Source organism: Aptenodytes patagonicus, chromosome 1 (genome assembly GCF_965638725.1).
Source record: "Aptenodytes patagonicus chromosome 1, bAptPat1.pri.cur, whole genome shotgun sequence".
In the NCBI taxonomy this organism is placed as follows: Eukaryota; Metazoa; Chordata; class Aves; order Sphenisciformes; family Spheniscidae; genus Aptenodytes; species Aptenodytes patagonicus.
Window position 1 is genome coordinate 165,937,998 of NC_134949.1, and position 20,273 is coordinate 165,958,270.

A 20,273-nucleotide genomic window follows, 5' to 3' on the forward strand; every position below is an offset into this window, starting at 1 on the left:
GTATTTTAACTCTCCTCCTCGAACTCTTTCTTTTTCAGATAACGACGGCTTTAGAGCTAAGATGTATGATATAACTCAGCATCCATTTTTTAAGAGAACTATTGCTGTACTTGTTCTGGCCCAGTCTGTGTTGTTATCAGTTAAGGTAATTGTGTTTCTTTTAAGCGTTTCATTATAGTAGTACAGCATGTGTTGCACATTTCCTAACACCAATTAACGATCAGTTGAGCCATTACTGTGATGAATGTAGGGAAACATGATTTCTAGATACAGCAATCTCAGTTGGCACAGATCACTGTAGATTAATTGTAACTTGTGGAGCTGAGTCAATTTCTGCCTTTTTGTAGTCTGGTCCACTATTTTTAATTTCCAGTTAAGCTGTAAATCTGTGCGAGATGAACACACCAAGATGCCATTCCTGCCTGAGTATATTATAAAGTGAAATCTATTCACGAACAAAACCTGCAAGAACAGTTAAGGCAATGAAGAGGCATTTAGTTCTGTTTAGCAGCTACTCTTCTATGAACGGATTTTGTTTGCATTTCAGTGGGATGCTGCAGATCCGGTGACTGTGCCTTTAGCAACAATGTCTGTTGTTTTCACCTTCATTTTTGTCCTTGAGGTAAAGTAATATATTTTATGACTTCTTGAGATTAAGACTAGTATGTATATAGTTCATTTTGGCTTTAGGGATGTTGTCTCATTCTTCACTACAGTTTTTATTTCTGAACATGTACATTTGGGGCTCTCCATGTCACATCTTTAAACATGTACTGTAGGAATAAACTTTTAATTTGTTATAGTCTCACTTCTCAACCACCTTGAGCTTTGTGTCCTTTTAGATATATTCAACTCTGAGCATTTCAACTTGTGTTTTGGTGAACCCAGCGAACTCTTTTCTTGCAGAAGTCTCAGATTAAATTCACTCTGTACAACACAAGGTCTATGTTGTATCATGGAAGCTCTACTCGATCCATTTCTATTTTGCCTGGTCCTTTGGAACAGGGTGCATTAATCCCCACTATTCTGTAGCTGTGACATCATCAAACCTCTCTCAGTTTTGTTTTGGGTTTTTTAAGTACCATATTTCATTTTAATACCTTTTAATAAGCTATGTCAAATTCCAATATTGTCTATCTTTTGTTGCATAGATCTGGATCTTGTGTGGTAACGGTTCTCTATCTATGAGAAAATTGTCACCACAACAAACTGTGCAAGGTGTAATTAGCCTGTTTTCATAAGATTAGAATCTAAGGACTTAAATGCATTTTAAAAAGCGTATTTATTTTTTTTATGTATAAGGATATCCGTAGTACAACAAAGCACATGTTTATGAGGTTAAAGAAGATGCTTCCTCTGTGGTTAGTACATCATTCTATTATAAGTTTGTGGTTGAGTATTTTTCTTTTCAGTCCCCTCTGACTAGCTGATACTGACCACTATCAGAAACAGGATAGCAGACTACCTTTCCCACTGCTCTAATCCAATATGACAGTTCCTATGTTCCAGTGATAGGTTTTGCCAGCAGTGATGAATAAACAATGAAGTGAATACCTTGTAGCAGCTGTAGCTAGAGTATGTCCGTGTTGTTGCTTCTTTTTTCCCTACCCAGGAGAAATCAGTATCTCTTGAGAGACTGAGCAAACACAGAAAAGTTTGATTTCTATCATACACAGACAGGTTTTAATTTACCTAGTAACTACGTCTTTAGAAATACTTTTTTCTCTTATACTGCCAGGGGAAACAAATACACTTCTAGAATTTCAAAGGAACTTTGTCAGAGCCAAGAAAAATTTGTTGACTGTCTCAACAGGCAAGCTATCACGCTGTGAGTGCACACGATTTATGGACAGAGGAAGCAGCTTCCTGCCCAGGATCTTAGCTAATGCAGCATAGTCTGGTTACAGAGTCTGCTATGTACGCGGTCTGCTACCGCTAGCAGACATGGTTCCTGAGGAAGGCCAAAGCTTTCTGCATAGTTAATGGCCCTGTGTCCAGTCTAAGGACTCTTTATTCAGTCTTAAACGTCTACTGCTCACATCAGTATATGTGGTATAGAAGAACAGGAAGAATTCGGAGATCTCACTTTTGTTGTCACACTGATGATCACAAAATAAAGTGAGATGTGATTTTTTTATTTGCATGGTGTGGTATTCAGTTCAAGATTATAGACACCTGAACTTAGGTGTTTAAATTCTACATGTGAAGTAGGTGTTTAAGCTGTCACTATGATCAAGGGAGATGTAGGGTGAGATTCAGTTGCCTAAATAACTGAAGGCAATAAAAAGCTTTTTTGGGTAGATCTCTCCTTACCTCCACTACCCGCTACAGAAAGGCAGGGATGTTTGCAGGTCTTGTGTCATCCCTGCCAGCCCCATGCATCTATCTCCAATATTCTAGGGCGTCTCAGCTGACTGGATAGAGGTGAGGCAAGATACCTTCAGGTACCTCAAATGATAATTAGAGATTAGGAGACTGTATTCTTCATTTTGTAGTCAGGCTTGAGAAAACATTGTACAGCAAAAAACTAACTGGAAAATCAGACTTTTACATCAAACTAGCGACCCTTTATATACAGTTTAGGTTTCAGAAATGTAAAGAATCCTACTAAATGGCAGTGTTGCAAGATGGGATGGAAAGAATCACATAGTGAATGCATGGCATTTATAGCCTTTATACAGTAACACTTGACTTGCTTTGAGATTTGATACAAATTGTGTATGAGAAACTCTCTGGTGTCCCCTCTACTTACATCACCCTACCTCGATATCTGTTAGCTGTTGTGACTATTTCTTACCAGTATCTATTCCTAAGCTTCCTGCCTGGACTCCTATTACCTGTATTGGAAATGTCAAGCACTTTGGCTGCTGTTTTTTACCAGGAACATTGTAAAATGTACTGCCTTTACTGTTCTTAGCTTTCTTCTCTTATATGCTGCTGAGTACAGATGGTGCTGAGTACAGATTATTCCTTAAAGCAAGAAATATTTGCAATATAGGAATGCTTTTTAATTAATTTGAAATATGGGAGCTACAGAACACAATTATATTCTTGAGTTCAAATGTGCTTATGTGATTTTAGCCTGCTTGTGGACAGCTAGATAGATAGGATACTACTACCTCTTTTAGCTACACGTTATCAATACATCCTTTTCTAACTTCATAACTTGCTTAGCTATTAGAAATCTTAAGCCCACATTCACCTCAGCAATCTATACATTAAGCATTCAGTCTGAGGTGGTCAGCTGCACTCCTTCAAGACTTGATGGAGAGAGACACTTCCAGAATACTGCTCATCCCCTCGTCTCAGTCATCTGTGGTCTTCTACAAGTACCAGCTTTCCTCCGTCTAACGGAAGGTTATATGATCCAATTAGTCTAGCAGCCTAACTTGTCTTCATGGGAACAGTTAATTGATATGAAAGCTGCCCTTGGTTGTTTGAAAACATTTGTAAGATGAACTCAATCAAACATTTTAGAGGTTCTTACAGTAAGAATTAACCATTTCTTCAGTACAAATGAGAAATTGTTTTTATCCATAGGTCACAATGAAGATTATTGCCATGTCACCTTCTGGCTTCTGGCAAAGCAGAAGAAATCGGTACGATCTCTTAGTGACATCTCTTGGAGTTATATGGGTGATACTTCATTTCGCCTTACTGGTAAGATTTACAAAACACAATTTCAATGATTAACCTTGATTTTATCTGCTAAGCACCAGCAGTAGGATCACTTCTATACATCCAGATAAACCCTTGGGAGTTTAATAAGGCTGAAATTTTCTGAAACAAATTAAGCTTGATGCTAAGAAGCAGGAATCCTTGCCTTGGGCAATGATGAAGTACAGAAGTTGTCCGATATGAGATAGAGTCTGTAAATGTGGTAAAAAACTGAAGTCTTTGCAAGGGATGTGAGTGAGGAAAGGAAGGAACCTGAAGAGACTGAGAGCTCTTGACAACAGCAGTCTCACGACCAGCAAGGAAGAAGGAGGCAATGCACAAAATCCAGATAGGAACAGAGGACTAGAAGAAGGCATAGGTTCACAATTGCTGAACAGTACAATCTGTCCCAAACCCAGCAGTGATTCTGGACCACTGGTTTTGATTAAGGGGCTATGTTTAATCCAAGAAGGCATGGAGGAAAGGGGAGGAAATCAGCTCTCCCTCCATCTCATCCCGGTTTTTTAAAGTTAGCTAAACCCCTGGTTCCCTTAGTTATGAGAGAAGAAGAAGGGATAATTGATGCTTGTCACCAATCAAAAGTTGTGGAAGTCACAACCCTAAAATGCCTGGGGGCTTCTCTCTTGTCTGCCCCAGGCTCAGTTTGGAGGAAAACCTGTCTTGTGTGGCTAGTCATTTTGCCCTGACATCCACAGTTTGCTCTGTGCTGCTGAGTAGCTTGGAAAGCCTGAGGAGCTTCTGTAAGCCAGCAGCTGCCTAGAGAAGTAGACTGGGGCTGCTGGACATAATTACAGCCCAACTCACAGAGGACTGAAGGGTTTTGGTTTGATGTGTGGGGAGGTTGGGTTAGTGTTTTTGAAGTGGTATAGCATCTTCTGTTAGTTTCTTACTGCTCCACTGTTATTGAAATATTGGTGTTACTAGGTTATGATTTCTCTTATTTCATATGGCGACTGCCCTACATTATTAAAAGACCAATTATCCTGATCTTTCCATGAGATCCCTGGGGGGACAATGTATTAAGTCTTCTGTGTTTCTGTTCTAGAATGCATACACATACATGATGGGGGCATGCGTAATTGTCTTCAGGTTTTTCTCAATTTGTGGGAAGCACGTAAGTATAAATTAGGAACCACAACCATTGCCGTGCTCATGTATAGATAAAAGGACTAGTTGCTACGCATCTCTAGTGCACATTCTGTAAGGCTCCATTTTATATGCCAAAAAAAGGAGACTTCAAGCAGCAGTCTCCAATTTTACATGCTGTCTTTAAAATGTCAGGATTTTAGGTATATTGTATAATAGCACTATATTATGGTTACTGGAAAAGCTGCATTTTGAAAAAAAAAAAAAGCAATGGCAATACCACACAATTCTTAAAAAATGCTCTCTAAAACTCTGAACATATATTGTGCTACTTTCAGTCCTTGCCATTTCAGTGTGGTGTGATGTGCATGCTGCTTATTTATTTTCTCTGTGAGACTAGTGGAGTGGTGGTTGATGCACTCATCTTGTTATGATAGTGCTCTCTTACAGAAGTTTCTTCCTCCAGAGTGCGGCTCTGTGTCTTGTATCTCTACAATGTATGTCTTACGACAGTAAAGGGTTTATGTTCAATTTAAAAAAATATTGGGCCAAGATATTCTTCTGGAAATGCTGAGATGGCGACAAAGCAAGTCACTTCTAAAGTTTACGTTTCTTTTGTGTTTGGATTTGCTCTGGTGTAATTGAGAGTAGGCTGGCAGAATAAGCGTAGGCAGAGAACAAACACATTTGTTTAACAAGTGGTGACACTCTGCATTCTCTTGTTGTAGAACTTTTTTAGACTATCCAAACATTTTCTGTGAAGTCTGACATATTAAAGAAAATGTGATAAAAAGACTGCTATACTGGGTTGTGGGGGTTAAGAACAGTAAGTCAGAGGGCTTGTTCAGTAAAGATAAAAAGTTTTCCTTCAATCAAACTACACAGAGCCTGTAGAGCCTTGGAAGTCAAATGAAAAATCCTTGCTTCTCCTATACAGCCGGGCCAAGTGATTGCCTTCAAAGATTTCTGACTGAGTCTAAAGTTTTTTCAAGGTTTTAACCTGCTCATTTGTGCTTTCGTGTTAGGAGCTGCATCAGTTTCACTAATTTATCTGTTGTTATGCAATGTGATGGCTAAAAGTCAGCGTGAGTTATCAGTTTGGCATGATTCTAAAGAAAACTGCTATCCTCGGTCCCATTAAAGAGAATTTTCCATAGCATCCAAAGTGGTTAAGGGTATTAGGGCAACCTAGGACAATAACTTTATCAAGAGTAAAATGTACGATATGCATGCATGGGAAAGTAATATCTATTATCTAGGCCTACCGCCTATGTAATTTCCAAATTTATGCTTTCTTCTTAAGCTCTTTGGCCAATTTGCATGAGAAATTAACTAGTTTAATCAAGCTGTGCTGATCTTAAGGAAATCCCCTTCCCTATACATCAACTCATTTCTTTAGGTAGGCTGCAGTATCTGTGATTTCCACCTAACAGTTAGCATCACTTCCAGATAAGCCCAAAGTAGTGTACTGCACCACTGTTCATGCAGTGCTAATTTTGATATTTCTGGAGTATGCTGTTCCTAGAACATTGTAGTTAAGCTTATGCTGTATTACTGCTATATTATCCTGCACTGTATTATCCTATACAGCCTCTTTGAGGAGCAACATCTTGACCTCGTAAATTAGGCGGATATGCTGATCACTTTAACAAGTAAAAAGCACACTAAATTTCAGAGGAAGACACAAAATGTTCAGTTCCAATCAGATTCATAATGTACCATTTCACTGGGCTTATCCATTAACGTATGTGTGTAAAGAATTCCTTGTCAAAATGGCAAATGCAGTAAGTCTCTTTTCCCTTTTATCTCTGCTTTCCTGAATGGCGTCAATGATTTGCTTTTTCTCTGTCCTTCAAGGTGACGCTAAAAATGCTACTCCTGACTGTGGTTGTCAGCATGTACAAGAGTTTCTTCATCATAGTGGGAATGTTCTTACTGCTTCTTTGTTATGCTTTTGCTGGAGTGGTTTTATTTGGTACAGTGAAATATGGAGAGAACATTAACAGGTACAGTATGTACTACCTCATGGGGATGTGCTTTAAACAGTCCAAAAAAATCACATTCTGCTAGAGAGAAGTTTATCTGCGGTAAAAAACAGACAAGTCCCCAGGTCTAGCTGAAGAGCTCCAAACAGAATTTCTGCTAGGAGGCACTGAGCCATCTTTCTAGTCTTTGTGCATTGGACCGAATGACACCCAATCCAGCCCAGAGCAGACTGAGAGCTGTTCTTCATTATGCCAGCTAGAAAATGCTTCAAAGCAGCACTGCGCTAGCCGCAAGCTGCTGAAACACAGTGTACCTACTACACCTTATCGGCATCACCCAGGAAGAGGATCCATATACCAGGCTGATACAGAGAGGGGACAGTTCTGTGAACTGGCTGTTAACTGGAGATTTCCCAGTCGACAGCATCATCAGACTTCAGGAAGAGAATGGAGACAGGAGATAGGATCTGGCCCTGAGTCTGCTTTTGCTCTTTGATAAAATGATCGAAATACTCAGACCTGTGTCTGAGCTGAAGTTCAGTTATTATATCTTAAGTCCTGGAATAAATAATTCAATGAGCTCATTCAAATAATACTGTAACTATTTTCAGTTTAAAATAGTAGAACAGTAGAAAATGGAAATGATTTGCATTTATTCTTGCCAACATTTTAGTTCTGGGACATGAAATGATCTCTCTCTCTCTCTCTCTTATTCTTTAAAACAGACATGCAAATTTTTCATCAGCTGGCAAGGCTATTACTGTACTCTTCAGAATAGTTACTGGAGAAGACTGGAACAAAATTATGCATGACTGCATGGTAAATACAATACTACCAAAGATAAAGTAGGCAAAAAATAGGAGACACCCTTGCATCTCAAAGTGTTTCCAGTATCTTAGCTTTGTACAAGGACTGTTGTGATTGCCTTTATCTCTTCAAGAGATACAATGTTCACTAAACCTCAGAACATGACACACAAATTGCAGCTCCAATCACACACTCACAATGTAATATTTTATGGTGCTAGGCTATTACACGATGTAAAAACAAAAATAAAAAGATGTTTTCAAAAGCAGAAGTGCAGTAACTCGCTTTTCCACTGCTATCTCTGCTTTGGCTTTTTCGATTAACTTTGTCTTTAATGCTCATTCCATGTGAATGGTAGTCTTAATGACCTCAAAATTTGTCTTGGAATCATTTTATTTTGCCCAAGTAAGTTTCTGTGTTTTCCATTGCAATGAAAATCATATTCCCTTCGTTTTTAAAATTAATGGGCAGGGAAGCTTTTTGAAAACTACCACGTTTCAGAGGACCAAGTTGTTTCTTTACAGTGGCATAATGCACAATGTGCCTGGTGTGTGGTAGGGAGATCCACACCTAGGCCTTTTTTGTCATACCTCTCCCTGTTTCCTGATTTATGATTGCTAAAGGAACAACAAAAACCTGCCCACAGTACTGCCCACAGCATTATTTCCTATTTGTGAAGCTTTAAAAAAATGATAGTCATAAGTATTGTATTGATTGCAGAGAATTTAAGAATCTCTTTTTATGATTGATTGACTTTGTTTTCTTTTCTTTTGAAGGTTCAGCCTCCATTTTGTACGCCAGATAACAGCACCTACTGGAAAACAGACTGTGGAAATTATGCTGGTGCTCTTATGTATTTCTGTTCATTTTATGTCATCATTGCATACATCATGCTAAATTTGCTGGTTGGTAAGTGAATACATTAATAACAAAAGGTCCATCTTGGCATGTAATATGTTAGATTTGAGTCTGTTGTGCTATTCAGGTATGAGGTTACCTTGTACCTTCACTGTTACCTTATATGCATATGATGTTTTTGATACTTCTCTGGCGTGGTGTATGCTAAAATTCAGGAAGTTTGGGAATGAAAGTTTTTTGAACAGAGAGATGTGTTATATTTGTAGAGTACAGTTACCCTAAGGAATATTATTTTCTCAGCTTTTCCTTCCTCCGGTTAACATTTTTCCAACATCGTTGGAATTCTCCTAATTGATTTTAGAAGATGTTAGATTAGGCATCTCACTAGCATTTAAGATACAGCTTTTAAAAAGTGAGCACAGTGAATATTGATGTAGCATGACAGCTAAAGGCATTTATTAGCGTGAAGTTTGCACAACAGAATTCATATTCTATTGAAATTCATTGTTGCTTATAGAGATTAACCAGTTAGACTGTAACTACAGGCTTTCTTTATAGTGTATTTTGGTTTTGTGGTTTTCAGCTATCATTGTGGAGAATTTCTCATTGTTTTACTCAACCGAAGAAGACCAACTTTTAAGTTATAATGATCTTAGGCATTTTCAAATTATATGGAACATGGTTGATGACAAAAGAGAGGTAAGAAACTTGATAACGAGCACAGAAATCCAGTAAACTTACATTTTTCCTTGAAAAAACATAAGGGGAAAACAAAGTGTGCTGACAAAACTCACTGAGCGGTTACTATTAGGTTGTGAAAGTTCAGTGAGCATGATCTAACATTGTTCATGGCCCTTCAAATACTAACCTGTATTCTTTACTACTGTGAAGTACTTACAATAGTAGATTTAAAAACAAATGTAGATATTCATAGGATCAATACAATAGCATCTTTCTTCCCAGCTCCCTGAAAGTTGTTCCCTTGGAAGTCTACAGACTCACATCCATGTATGTGCCTGATCTTCAGAAGGGGTTTGCTGAGATTTTGGCACTGTCTTCCATAAGATCCTCATAGAGAAGCTGATGAAGTGTGGGCTGGATGAGAAGATGATGAGGTGGGCTGAACACTGGCTGAATGGCCAGGCCCAGAGGGTAATGATCAGCGGTACAGAGTCTGGTTGGAGGCCAGTAACTAGTGGTGTACCCCAGGGATCAATATTGGGTCCAATCCTGTTCAACATCTTCATTAATGATCTGGATGATGGGGTAGAGTGCACCCTCAGCAAGATTGCAGATGACACAAAACTGGGAGGAGTGGCTGATATAGCAGAGGATCATGCTGCCATCCAGAGGGACCTAAACAGGCTGGAGAAATGGGATGACAGGAACCTCATGTGGTTCAACGAGGGGAAGTGCAAAGTCCTGAATCTGGGGAGGAACAACCCCAGGCACCAGTACATGCTGGGGGCTGACTGGCTGGAAAGCAGCTTGGCAGGAAAGGACCTAAGGGTCCTGGTGCACACCAAGTTGAGCATGAGCCAGCAATGTGCCCTTGCAGGAAAGAGAGCTAATGGTATCCTGGGCTGCATTAGTCAAAGTATTGCCAACAGGCCAAGGGAGAGGATCCTTCCCCTCTACTCAGCACTGGTGAGGCTACACCTGGAGTACTGTGTCCAGTTCTGGGCTCCTCTGTACAACAGAGACATAGACATACTAGAGAGAGTCCAGTGAAGGGACACGAAAATAGTGAAGGGACTGGAGCACCTCTCCTATGAGGGAAGGCTGAGAGAGCTGAGACCGTTCAGCCTGGAGAAGAGAAGGGGCAAGGGGGATCTCATCAGTGTATATAAATACATGAAGGGAGGGTGCAAAGAGGATGGAGCCAGGGTCTTCTCGGTGGTGCCCAGTGACAGGACCAGAGGCAGTGGGCACAAACTGAAATACAGGAGGTTCCCTCTGAACATCAGGAAAGGCTTTTTCACGGTGAGGGTGACTGAGCACTGGCACAGGTTACTCAGGGAGGTTGTGAAGCCTCCATCCTTGGAGGTATTCAAAAGCCATCTGGACATGGTCCTGGGTAACTGGCTTTAGGAAGCCCTGCTTAAACAGAAGGGGTCAGACAAGGTGACCTCCAGATGTCCCTTCCAATCTCAACCATTCTGTGATTCTGGGATGAGAAGATCATTTGGGAGACTGAACTGTTCAGATACCCACACAAGTGAAATCATTGTCTGAATGGTTCATGACATCACTAAGATTTTAATATGAACAACACTATGGTGAAAGAAGTTGGTTGCCTGTAGTTGACATGTGGCTGTGCTGGAGATGGAAGCTGCAGTCTGTACTGATGGAGGCAGAGGGTTCTGCATCCATCGTGCCCAGGACTGACAGTATCTCTGATGTGGAACAACATATCCCAGCAAAAATAGTTCCAGTCAGGCTTATTTAGCAGAACAAAATATTTAAAGAGTATAGATACCACAGTTTTGGAGGGAAATACTTTCAGTCTTAATTTTTTACAGCAGATCAAAATTGTTGTTCCAAAAAGTGCAACATGTGCTAGGTTGACTCTTAGAGCAGAAGACTTTTGACAAGCCAGTAAACTCCCAACATTCTCCTGTCGAAAGATACACAGAGAAGAGGACAGTTTTACAGCCAGGTATAGGCCTGGCTGTGAATGTTTAAATTGTAGTTTAATTTCAGTTTTTCAAAGGCAGCTATTTGGGCATATAATTCTCATTACAGATTAATACAAATGGGGAAACTAAATCCCCAGGCAATTTTGAAAATTTCTGACAAAATCAACAGCACAGATTCCCATTTTATATCAGTCAAATAACAGCAAAGGCTTCCATGAACTACAACTGATGTGCATGTGCTGAAGAGCTGGCTGCATGTGTTATTTTTCAGTAATATATTCACAGTGACTTAAATAGACCAGGATTTGACACGGAGTCTTTGGAGAAATAGTGTTTCTCTCACTGATCAAGTTGAATGTCTGCATTGGTTGTTAGGTCACAGTAATAATTTACCAGCTATTATGCAATTTCACCCAGGGGGTAATCCCTACCTTCCGAGTGAAATTTCTGCTGAGGCTTCTGCGGGGCAGGCTGGAGGTGGATCTCGACAAAGACAAGCTGCTGTTCAAGCACATGTGCTATGAAATGGAACGGCTCCATAATGGTGGTGATGTCACTTTCCATGACGTGCTCAGGTACGCTGAGATTTTCTCTAAACTTGTAGAACGGGTATAATGGCCTGTGTTTCTCTCCAGGCTAAAAGGTATTCATTAGCGTTGGGAAAAGGCAAGACTGGTAGCCACAGAGGCACTGCCATTTTAAATGTAATACAAAACTTAGATGTCTCTTTTTTCCCTGCAAAAATGTTTGTGATGGAAAACACAGGTCTTAGGGAATCAGCTCTAAGTAATTTTAATGTTTTCATTGAGGCAGTTTGTCTTAAACAGCAGTCTCATGTTGTTCTTGTATCCCAAGCAATGCAAAGTTGTGCCCACATATGTAGCAATGTGACAGTGAATCTGACTAGAAATGAAATTGAGATGGGAACATTATCCAGGAGTAAACACTTAGGATAAAAAAAATCCAAAACCTGCAAATTCCCTAGTTGCTTACAGTTCAGTAACTCACCTGTATTGGATAGCTAGATGTAGGTGATAGGGTCTTCATTTGTTTTGAGCACCACAAGTCTTTTCTGGAATCATCTCAGCATTTTTTATCTTCAAATGTGAATTTATTGCACACACCTGAATTACATATTTTTGCACTAAGGTCTTCAGTATGAGCTTTGATTTTCTAAATTAAAATGTAAGGTCGCCAGAATTTAAAAAAAACTATAATCTATATTCCTTCCAGCATGCTTTCATACAGGTCTGTTGATATCAGAAAAAGTCTTCAACTGGAAGAGCTGCTTGCTAGGGAACAACTGGAATATACCATAGAAGAGGAGGTGGCCAAACAGACCATACGCATGTGGCTGAAGAAGTGCTTAAAGCGAATCAGAGCAGTAAGTCAAGCTAAACCAGGATCTAAATGGTTGCAGAAATTGTACTGCTCAACAATGCTGGAATTGGCCGTCACTATGCTTCCTGTACTCTGGAGTCACAATAACATTTACGTGAAGAAGTATGTAGCAGTTGCTAACTCAGCAAAAAAAGTACGTTACAGTTCAGTTGAAAGCGCTACAAAAATAAGCATCTTTTGAAGGCAAAAACTGTCTTCTTCCCAAAAATATATCTGCCTTTTCAATACAGCAGGAAGATGCATGTGCAGAGGCCAAAGTCAAAGGAGTAAAGAAAAAAACAATGTAATTTGATGAAACCTCATAGGCCTAATCCTTCCTCACAGGATGTAATTGTATAATTTCCTTGCCTCTGCTGGGAGAAGATACCGTGATCAGTCACCAACAGGTGACTCTTCAAAAGGAATCCGTATCCAGATACATCGTTCGAATAAGCCATTACAGTAACTGTGTGTGCAAATGAGCAATGTGTACATGCAAATCAGGTATATGAACCATGGCACACAGTAGCTGTGTCTATGCCAGGAAATTAAGCAGGGCCAAGGCGTTGGCTCAGGACTGGCATGGGGTCACCCATACTCGTTAGCATGTTCCTCGGCACAGTTTTGGCTCGTGCCTACTGATACTCTCCCAGACCACTGCCATATGGTCTCCCAGAGCACTGCTGTAGGAGCATCGCTGCCCTCCAGGCATGGGTCAGGGTGGAGACTGCTACCAGTAGGCAGTGGTTGAAGCTGTCTTGTGTGGTAGAGGGAAGATTAGCCAGATCATGCAAGTCCCGGCCTGTCACTTGGCTTCAGCACTGCAGGAAATCCCAGTCTGTTTAATTTACTAGTATAGACCTAGCCAGTTCTTCTGTATTCTGTTTATGCAGTGCTTCTGATCTTCAGAAACATTTTTGCCTTTGCTCAGGATAGCTGCAATATATGCTGGTCAAAGTTGGTCTTGGATGAAATTTATATTAAAAAAATTTCAGGAAATTTTAGTTAGGTTTTGCAGTTATTCTCCGTTTTTCTTCCAAAAACAACTTTTCCTTTATATAAAAAGTCACAACCTGGTTGCCTTGATGACCGATTTTTCAGTTACTGTAAGGCTGCGTCCAGGTTTTGGTGCATATATTTTTTATTTTTATAAAAGCTTACTTGTTGTGAGTGGAGGTTTTCCACAGAGATCTGTGATCATGGGATCTGGCTTTTTGTGTTTGTAAATTTATAAAAAAACATAACCGGACAATTTGAATGTAATGTACGTTCCAGCTGAAACGTCAATGTTCAAGGCATATTCAGATAGATAGTTTCATTTTGATCTCATCTCTCTAATAATAATGGCAGTAAATTTAATCTCAGCTCTCAATTCTGGGTTTGTTCAACTCAGTTGTTCATTTCATTATGATATTGAATTACACTATGTTAAAGTAAATATGCTATTCATTTCACTCTAATAATATGGTTCAGATCATTTCACATTATATGAACCTTTTATAAACTGAATGTAATTATGGAAGTTAATATATATTTTCAAATTCTCTTGTTAGTCTCTAAGTCTCTCTAGAGGGAGCATGTGAAAACTACCCAGGAAAGTGAAACCCTTCCTAAGGACTCTAAGGACTGTTTATTTTAATGTAAAAACAAATTAGATTGTAAGATCATAATGGTAGTGGTTTTGTTTTTCTATTTGTATTGTAAATTTATACTCAGTCCCAAGGTTTCCATTACTGTTTTATTCAGTCTTATTGACAGCCTGTTCCAAAGTCCATGAAAGAAATCAGATTTTTTTCAGCGCCTTCCTTTAATTCTTAGTGAATCTCTACTGATTTCCTTGTTTCTTTTTCTTTGCAAGAACTTTTAACTCATAAATTCAAAACTTTATATGTTTTTAAGCTCTAGGTTTAAACCAACAATTGAGCAACTTGCCTTTCACTTAATATAGTTCATAAGTTTCATCCTCTATTCCCTACATAAAGGTTAGACATATGCTGGAAGTCACTTTATTTAAATAGCAACTATCTGATACATGTAGCTTTATTGATGCACCTGGTACCCACATCTGGCGCTCACTGTTTGGTTAAATATTTAGAATGCTTTAAAAAAAATCAAACACTGTGACACACCAATGAGAACATTTTTGTTTTCACATATTGTACCTTGATAGAAACAACAGCAGTCGTGCAGCATTATCCATAGTCTACGAGAGAGTCAACAGCAGGAGTTGAGCCGATTTCTGAATCCTCCCAGCATTGAGACAACACAGCCAAGTGAAGATATGAATGCTATTAATCAGGATAACAGTGCACAGCCAGAGGTATGTTAACCAGAAGACTATCAGCTACTCGGAACAAATTCAAAAACTTCCATGTTTCTTATTTGTTCTTCTGAACAAAAAGCCTTCTAACAAAAGCCTTCTGAAGTAGTTTTTACACTGAGAGTGATAACATTGGGCATGCTGGGTCCTGTGAGTAGGAGTCCTGGGCTCTTCCAGGGTAGGGAATGAAGAAGGTACAACATAAGGACTCCACTGTAGAAGGCTGAGAACAATTTTGTACCCTTCAGTGGGACTGTGTAATGGAATTGAGCCCAAATGGTCTTTTTTTTTTTCCTATTAGTAGTAGTTTTCTGGGGCAGTAAAGAATAGAAACCATGCTGCCCTAACAAATGGCAATATATTTTGTTTGTATTCATGTATAAAGCTTGGAAATAGAATAGAAAGATATCCCTTCTCAGGATTATCCCCATGTGATGGGGAACTGTGACTGAGATTGTTTTTTCTCTGTTCAGACAAGTAGCCAGCAGCAGCTCCTTAGCCCAACACTTTCTGACAGAGGTGGCTATCGACAAGACTCTGCAGATGCTGGGAAACCTCAGCGGAAATTTGGACAATGGCGTTTGCCATCAGGTACATGAAAAATGTGTATCAGTTTAGTCCCCACGTGCCAAATCACTGCTGTACACTAACAAAGCCACGAGAGGCTTCATGATTCACAGTTCTACCTCCCACCTGCTGCTTGCGCCCACATCAGGGTTTTTCTACCCTCGTGCATGCTGAAATACAGCAATCTCTCCCTTCCTCCCAATTCTGAAAGTTTGGAAGATGGGCTCAGGCATTGCCATGTGCAGGTTGTTGGGTTTTTTTACTTTTTCATACCTTTACTCAGGATCTTTGGATTGGGGGCTGTACCGTCCTGTATGTTTGGATAGCATCTTGTGCATTTAGAGTTCTCTTTTATCGTATAAAGCACAGTGAAAATGAAGTTTTTCCTAACAACAGTAATAACTTCCGACTGCTTTGTCTTGCCTAAGCATACCAGGTGTATGATTTATACTTTACACCATAATAATACATTTTTATAGCTTCACTTGAGCCAGGAATTGGCCAGGTATACAATCAGTTTTCCATTTATTTTCTCACAGACAGGAAACATCCTCAAGTTGTTCTAGTAACTACAGTTCGCTAGAAAAGAAAGGCTAGACTATGCCTTATAAAAGGGTGCTTATAGGAGGGTGGGAGGGGTGCATAGGTACAGTCTGGGGCCTTATTAAGTCTTTATCTCAAGAGCACTCTCCACCACCTGAAATACTCTCTCTTAAAGTGCATATTGACCTCTGCTGCCTGCCACATCTCGTGACCAGCAGGTTAGGTGTGTGCACATCAAGCTGCTTTCAGCTGTCATCAGTCAGTCCTATTCCAAGTCAGAGTGCTGCCTTCAAAGGCTGCCACTGTTCAGACCCTAATCGTATCTAGGTGGAAGTAGAAGAGATGGTCATGCTAGGAGTAGCAGTAACCCTGCTTTTGTGACCAGACTACTTGTCCAAGAAACAGGACAGCTTAATAGAGAGCTTTCAATCCACGTTTTCGGCTTAAATGTCACTGAGCAGCAAAGATCAACATTTTGTTGGAACAGAGCGAAAGAGTAAAAGAGGGAACGTGGTAAGGAGGAATCATACTAGCCAACTGGATAGGTTTTTCAAGTAAGAATGAGGAGTTCAGGGTTTCCTTTCTTAGCACTGATCTTGGCCCTGTCACGCTTGAATGGTCCTCAGTGGACGGTCTCAGAAAAGGAGGGTCACTTCCATGCACAGTACAGCCCGGCAGATGATAAGTACTCTGCCCCCAGTCCAATGAAGACATGTATTTAAGATCATGAATAACATCATTAAGATCAGTTGTGGTTTTCATATACTTACTCATGTTTTAGTGCTTTCCTAAAGCCATACCAGCACCTTGTACTATAGCTTCCACCCCTAGGCCATAGTTAAATATCACTTTCTAGGTGTAGCTGCCCCTTCTAAGTGCACTTTTCCCTCTCTTTTTCTGGCACTTACCACTTTCACCATTTTGCCAGTAGGTTAGCTCATGTAAGTACTGCCTAAACCATATGGGTTGCAGGTAGCCAGATAAGAAGAGACCTATTGCATCAGCTATCCCAGCAGAAGGAAATGAGCCACCGCTCAGTTAAAGTACTCTACCAGCTGGTTAGTGGGAGCAGGGTGAACAGCTGGAGCTGGAAAAAAAACCAACAGATTAGAACAGAGCCCTGCTCTTTCTGTACTAAACCAGTTTAAAGCTGCCCCAGTCCAGCTGGTTCTGTATAACTGAATTCTAAGCAAAAATGCTCAAGCAGCAGATCTACTCTAATACAGAACTTTCTGTTTAATTTCATAGCCCCCAAACCAATAAGCCATTCAGTGTCTTCAGTCAACCTCCGCTTTGGTGGACGTTCAACTATGAAATCTGTTGTATGCAAAATGAATCCCATGTCTGATGCTGCTTCTTGTGGATCAGAAGTCAAGAAATGGTGGACAAGACAATTAACTGTGGAGAGTGATGAGAGTGGAGAGGACCTTCTTGATATCTGAGAAGAATTTAAGTCATACTGCAACAACCACTTCAAGTACAATCGAATTTTCTATGTTTAGAATTGAAGATGCAGTGTAATGTACGGTTTCCTTAAAATCAATGTCATAAATTTTTTCAAATGCTTATCCTTCTGCCATACGAAGCATAGCACACACTTATATGTTAGAATTCACCTCTATAGGTACTAACTGTACTTTAAGAAACCTGTGTACAATAGCAGTACTAACATAAGCCAGAGAGACTATATTGCCTTTAGCAGGCAGAGCGTTGAAAGATTTCATATGTTCTGTAGCTACATAGTGAAAATGTATTTTGATATACACGACTCTGTGTTTTTCTTTGACCTATACCATACTTTAAAGTAGCAACACTTTACAATACAGGGGTAATGTATTTCTTCTTTTTGTGTTTTCCCTCAGTTCTTATTTAGTAACATTTCTTTAGAAAGATTTTATTATTCACAAATGACCTGAAGAGGTCAGCACTGACTTCATGTTCAAGGGAAGTATTTTTACAAAGTACAGATTCTGAATTACAAATCTAAGCTTTTTCTGGACCTTTTTTTAAAATATGCAAGACACAGGATAACTCATTTTAAAATCAGAAGGTGAAGGATTGGCTTTTAAAATGTAAATATCTTTGGGTTTTCATTAATTATGCAAAGAGCTTGATTTTCATAGAGAAAACAGGGGAAAAAAAGAAAAAAAAAGATATGAAAACTGTGCATTTAAGCATCCAGCAAAAGACCTCCATGTGAAAAACATGGGGTTTGCTTCATTTTCAGAATATACTGGTTACATACATGTATGGTGTCATCATTTTCCTGTTAATTGGGTCCCATTTCCTTGTGTAGACGTAAGATAACTTTCTTCTTGTCTGTGTGATAAAAATTAGCATGTTGGGGGTTCTAATTACAGAGTAGTATTGTATGGCTTTTAAAATACAGTTCAGTTTTGCCTGTATAGGTAGAAGTGAATTTTACTTACCCATGTTACTACTCATGCTGCAGCCCTGCAAAGCTAAGGCATGACACTGTACTGTGGTTAAGTACCTTTGTTCCTTTTATCCCGATGCATCATATTTTGACATGTTAGGCTTCTTTTATTTCATGAAGCATCAATAGTGCTACATTATTGCTGGTGAAATAGCAGCTGTCCCTTTCATAAAAGTTTTTCCAGGGAAAGGCCAATGCTATACGGAGACAGAGGTGAAGAAGAAAAGCCACAAAACGCAGCAGAGTTTGTTAGTTTCAGAATTCAAGGCTGTCTGAAAATGTGGGGTAAAAATGTACCCTTCCCTCAAGGAAGAACTAAGAGGTTGCAGATTTTGTTGCTTGGCCCCCGACTGGGCGTTTTAGCGTAGCTGGGACCTTTCCGTTACCCTTGTTTCCTATGGAAATGATAGGTTGCTCTAACATGGCCTGATGTGAGATCTTGTAAGAGGCTCACAGTTAGTGTACATCACCACTTAAAAAATATATCCTTTAAAAAGCAGACAAAAGCCAGTGCTTTGCGATGTTTTCTGGCCAAAATATTAATGTAGAGTGGTCAGAATACAGCATGGTTTTCACAGATGCCTTCACCATAAATGCAAAATTAGTTTTGGCCATAAAATACAGTTTTCTTGGCATCTATCAAAGTTTTGTTCCCTGTGTATGGTTGAACATGGTTTAGATTTTTTTCGGAAATAGTCATATTGAGCACATCTGTATTTTGTGGTTTCTTTATCTGTTTTGGGGTATATTTAAGTTTAAATCTAGTCAACTGTAACTCTATAGTAACAGAACGTGTGCATTCTCTTCTTTACAAGTTTATGAACCATCAACAAAACTTCATACGCAAATCCATTATTTTGTGTTCTGTTTTGTGCTTGTTCAAGTTGAGCTTTTGTATATATGACAAAAAGATAAATACTGGATTTACAAAAGAGAGTATCTTTGAAAGTTCAATAATATATTGAACTGCAGATCTTTCTGAATCATTCTTGCTGCAAATCTTTTTTTTAAAAAATCTGGCAAACATTTTTTCCTTGCCTTACAGTACTCTGTCAATAAAAGTGAGTTGCTTTAAGCAATATTCCGCCCTCTGGTTTTCATTCTAACTGCATTTGCTGTTTCTGACTCATCTGTGATAATGCTGCATAGTGGCTAGGCATGTGGTTTGTACAGGATTATTTAAAGAGATGCTTTCAAACTCTTCTAATTGGAGGGCCTTTGGTTTTTTGGTGAGAAATCCAGCAACCGACCTCATCAGTACTGCCACGAGGGGTCTCATTCAAAAAATGGGACTAAATAGGACTGTTCATCATTTATTTTTACTTAACCCACTTTCTTTGTTTGCTTTAGAGCCTGGATGTGAACATGCGCGCATGCGTGTGCCCGTGTGTGTGTGGCAGGGGGAGATTTGTGGTGGAAACATTGTAATGATTTCATAGACTGCCTTCCAGTATCTTCCAAAACACTGGAGATCCCTGGACCATCTAATTTAACTGGCAAGCTGGCTCTAAGAAAGCAGTTTATTCACCTGTTTATTCCCCCATTTTACTTTTGCAGATATAGGAAGTGAAATGGAGTTACAAAGATATGAAAATAATATATACTAGAGCACCCAGGTGTCTAGGTTAAGATGAAAACCTCTTTAGTACGGCACCCCCGACATAACTAAAGGAAGTGATAACCTTCTACTCTGTAGCAGAGCAACCAATGCACATTTGCACATGAAGGTGAAGAAGCAGAGAGGAGAGTTGAAAAATGACTGAAGTTCAAACAGCCTGTGCAAACAATGGAGAGACACAAAGAGGGAATAATGCATCAGGAAATCAGAGTCAGTCCAGACAGCTTGAGAGAAAAGTTCAAACAAGAACAGACCCTAGACAAAGGTAAACAAAAAATTGCCAGGGGAATATTACTACCTACAGTGCTCTTGGCTCCTGGAATTAGATCTAGAGTTATCCTATACAAATTAATAG

The 20,273-nt window shown here is 39.5% G+C and overlaps 1 protein-coding gene across 4 annotated transcripts in view; it reads left to right on the forward strand.

Annotated features, from left to right (window-relative positions):
* The window catches only part of NALCN (sodium leak channel, non-selective), a 266,845-nt gene extending 247,464 nt beyond the window's left edge, over positions 1 to 19,381 (forward strand). For all 4 annotated transcript variants that reach the window (XM_076361468.1, XM_076361476.1, XM_076361484.1 and 1 more), the window contains 13 exons: positions 39 to 145; positions 548 to 622; positions 3,541 to 3,660; positions 4,724 to 4,792; positions 6,622 to 6,770; positions 7,475 to 7,568; positions 8,333 to 8,465; positions 8,998 to 9,113; positions 11,471 to 11,628; positions 12,287 to 12,437; positions 14,604 to 14,753; positions 15,227 to 15,344; positions 17,112 to 19,381. In XM_076361468.1, coding sequence (XP_076217583.1) covers positions 39 to 145; positions 548 to 622; positions 3,541 to 3,660; positions 4,724 to 4,792; positions 6,622 to 6,770; positions 7,475 to 7,568; positions 8,333 to 8,465; positions 8,998 to 9,113; positions 11,471 to 11,628; positions 12,287 to 12,437; positions 14,604 to 14,753; positions 15,227 to 15,344; positions 17,112 to 17,305 — 1,634 coding nt within the window. In that variant the 3' untranslated portion in view covers positions 17,306 to 19,381. The remainder of the gene's footprint in view (positions 1 to 38; positions 146 to 547; positions 623 to 3,540; positions 3,661 to 4,723; positions 4,793 to 6,621; positions 6,771 to 7,474; positions 7,569 to 8,332; positions 8,466 to 8,997; positions 9,114 to 11,470; positions 11,629 to 12,286; positions 12,438 to 14,603; positions 14,754 to 15,226; positions 15,345 to 17,111) is intronic.
* Positions 19,382 to 20,273: the final 892 nt, after the last annotated feature.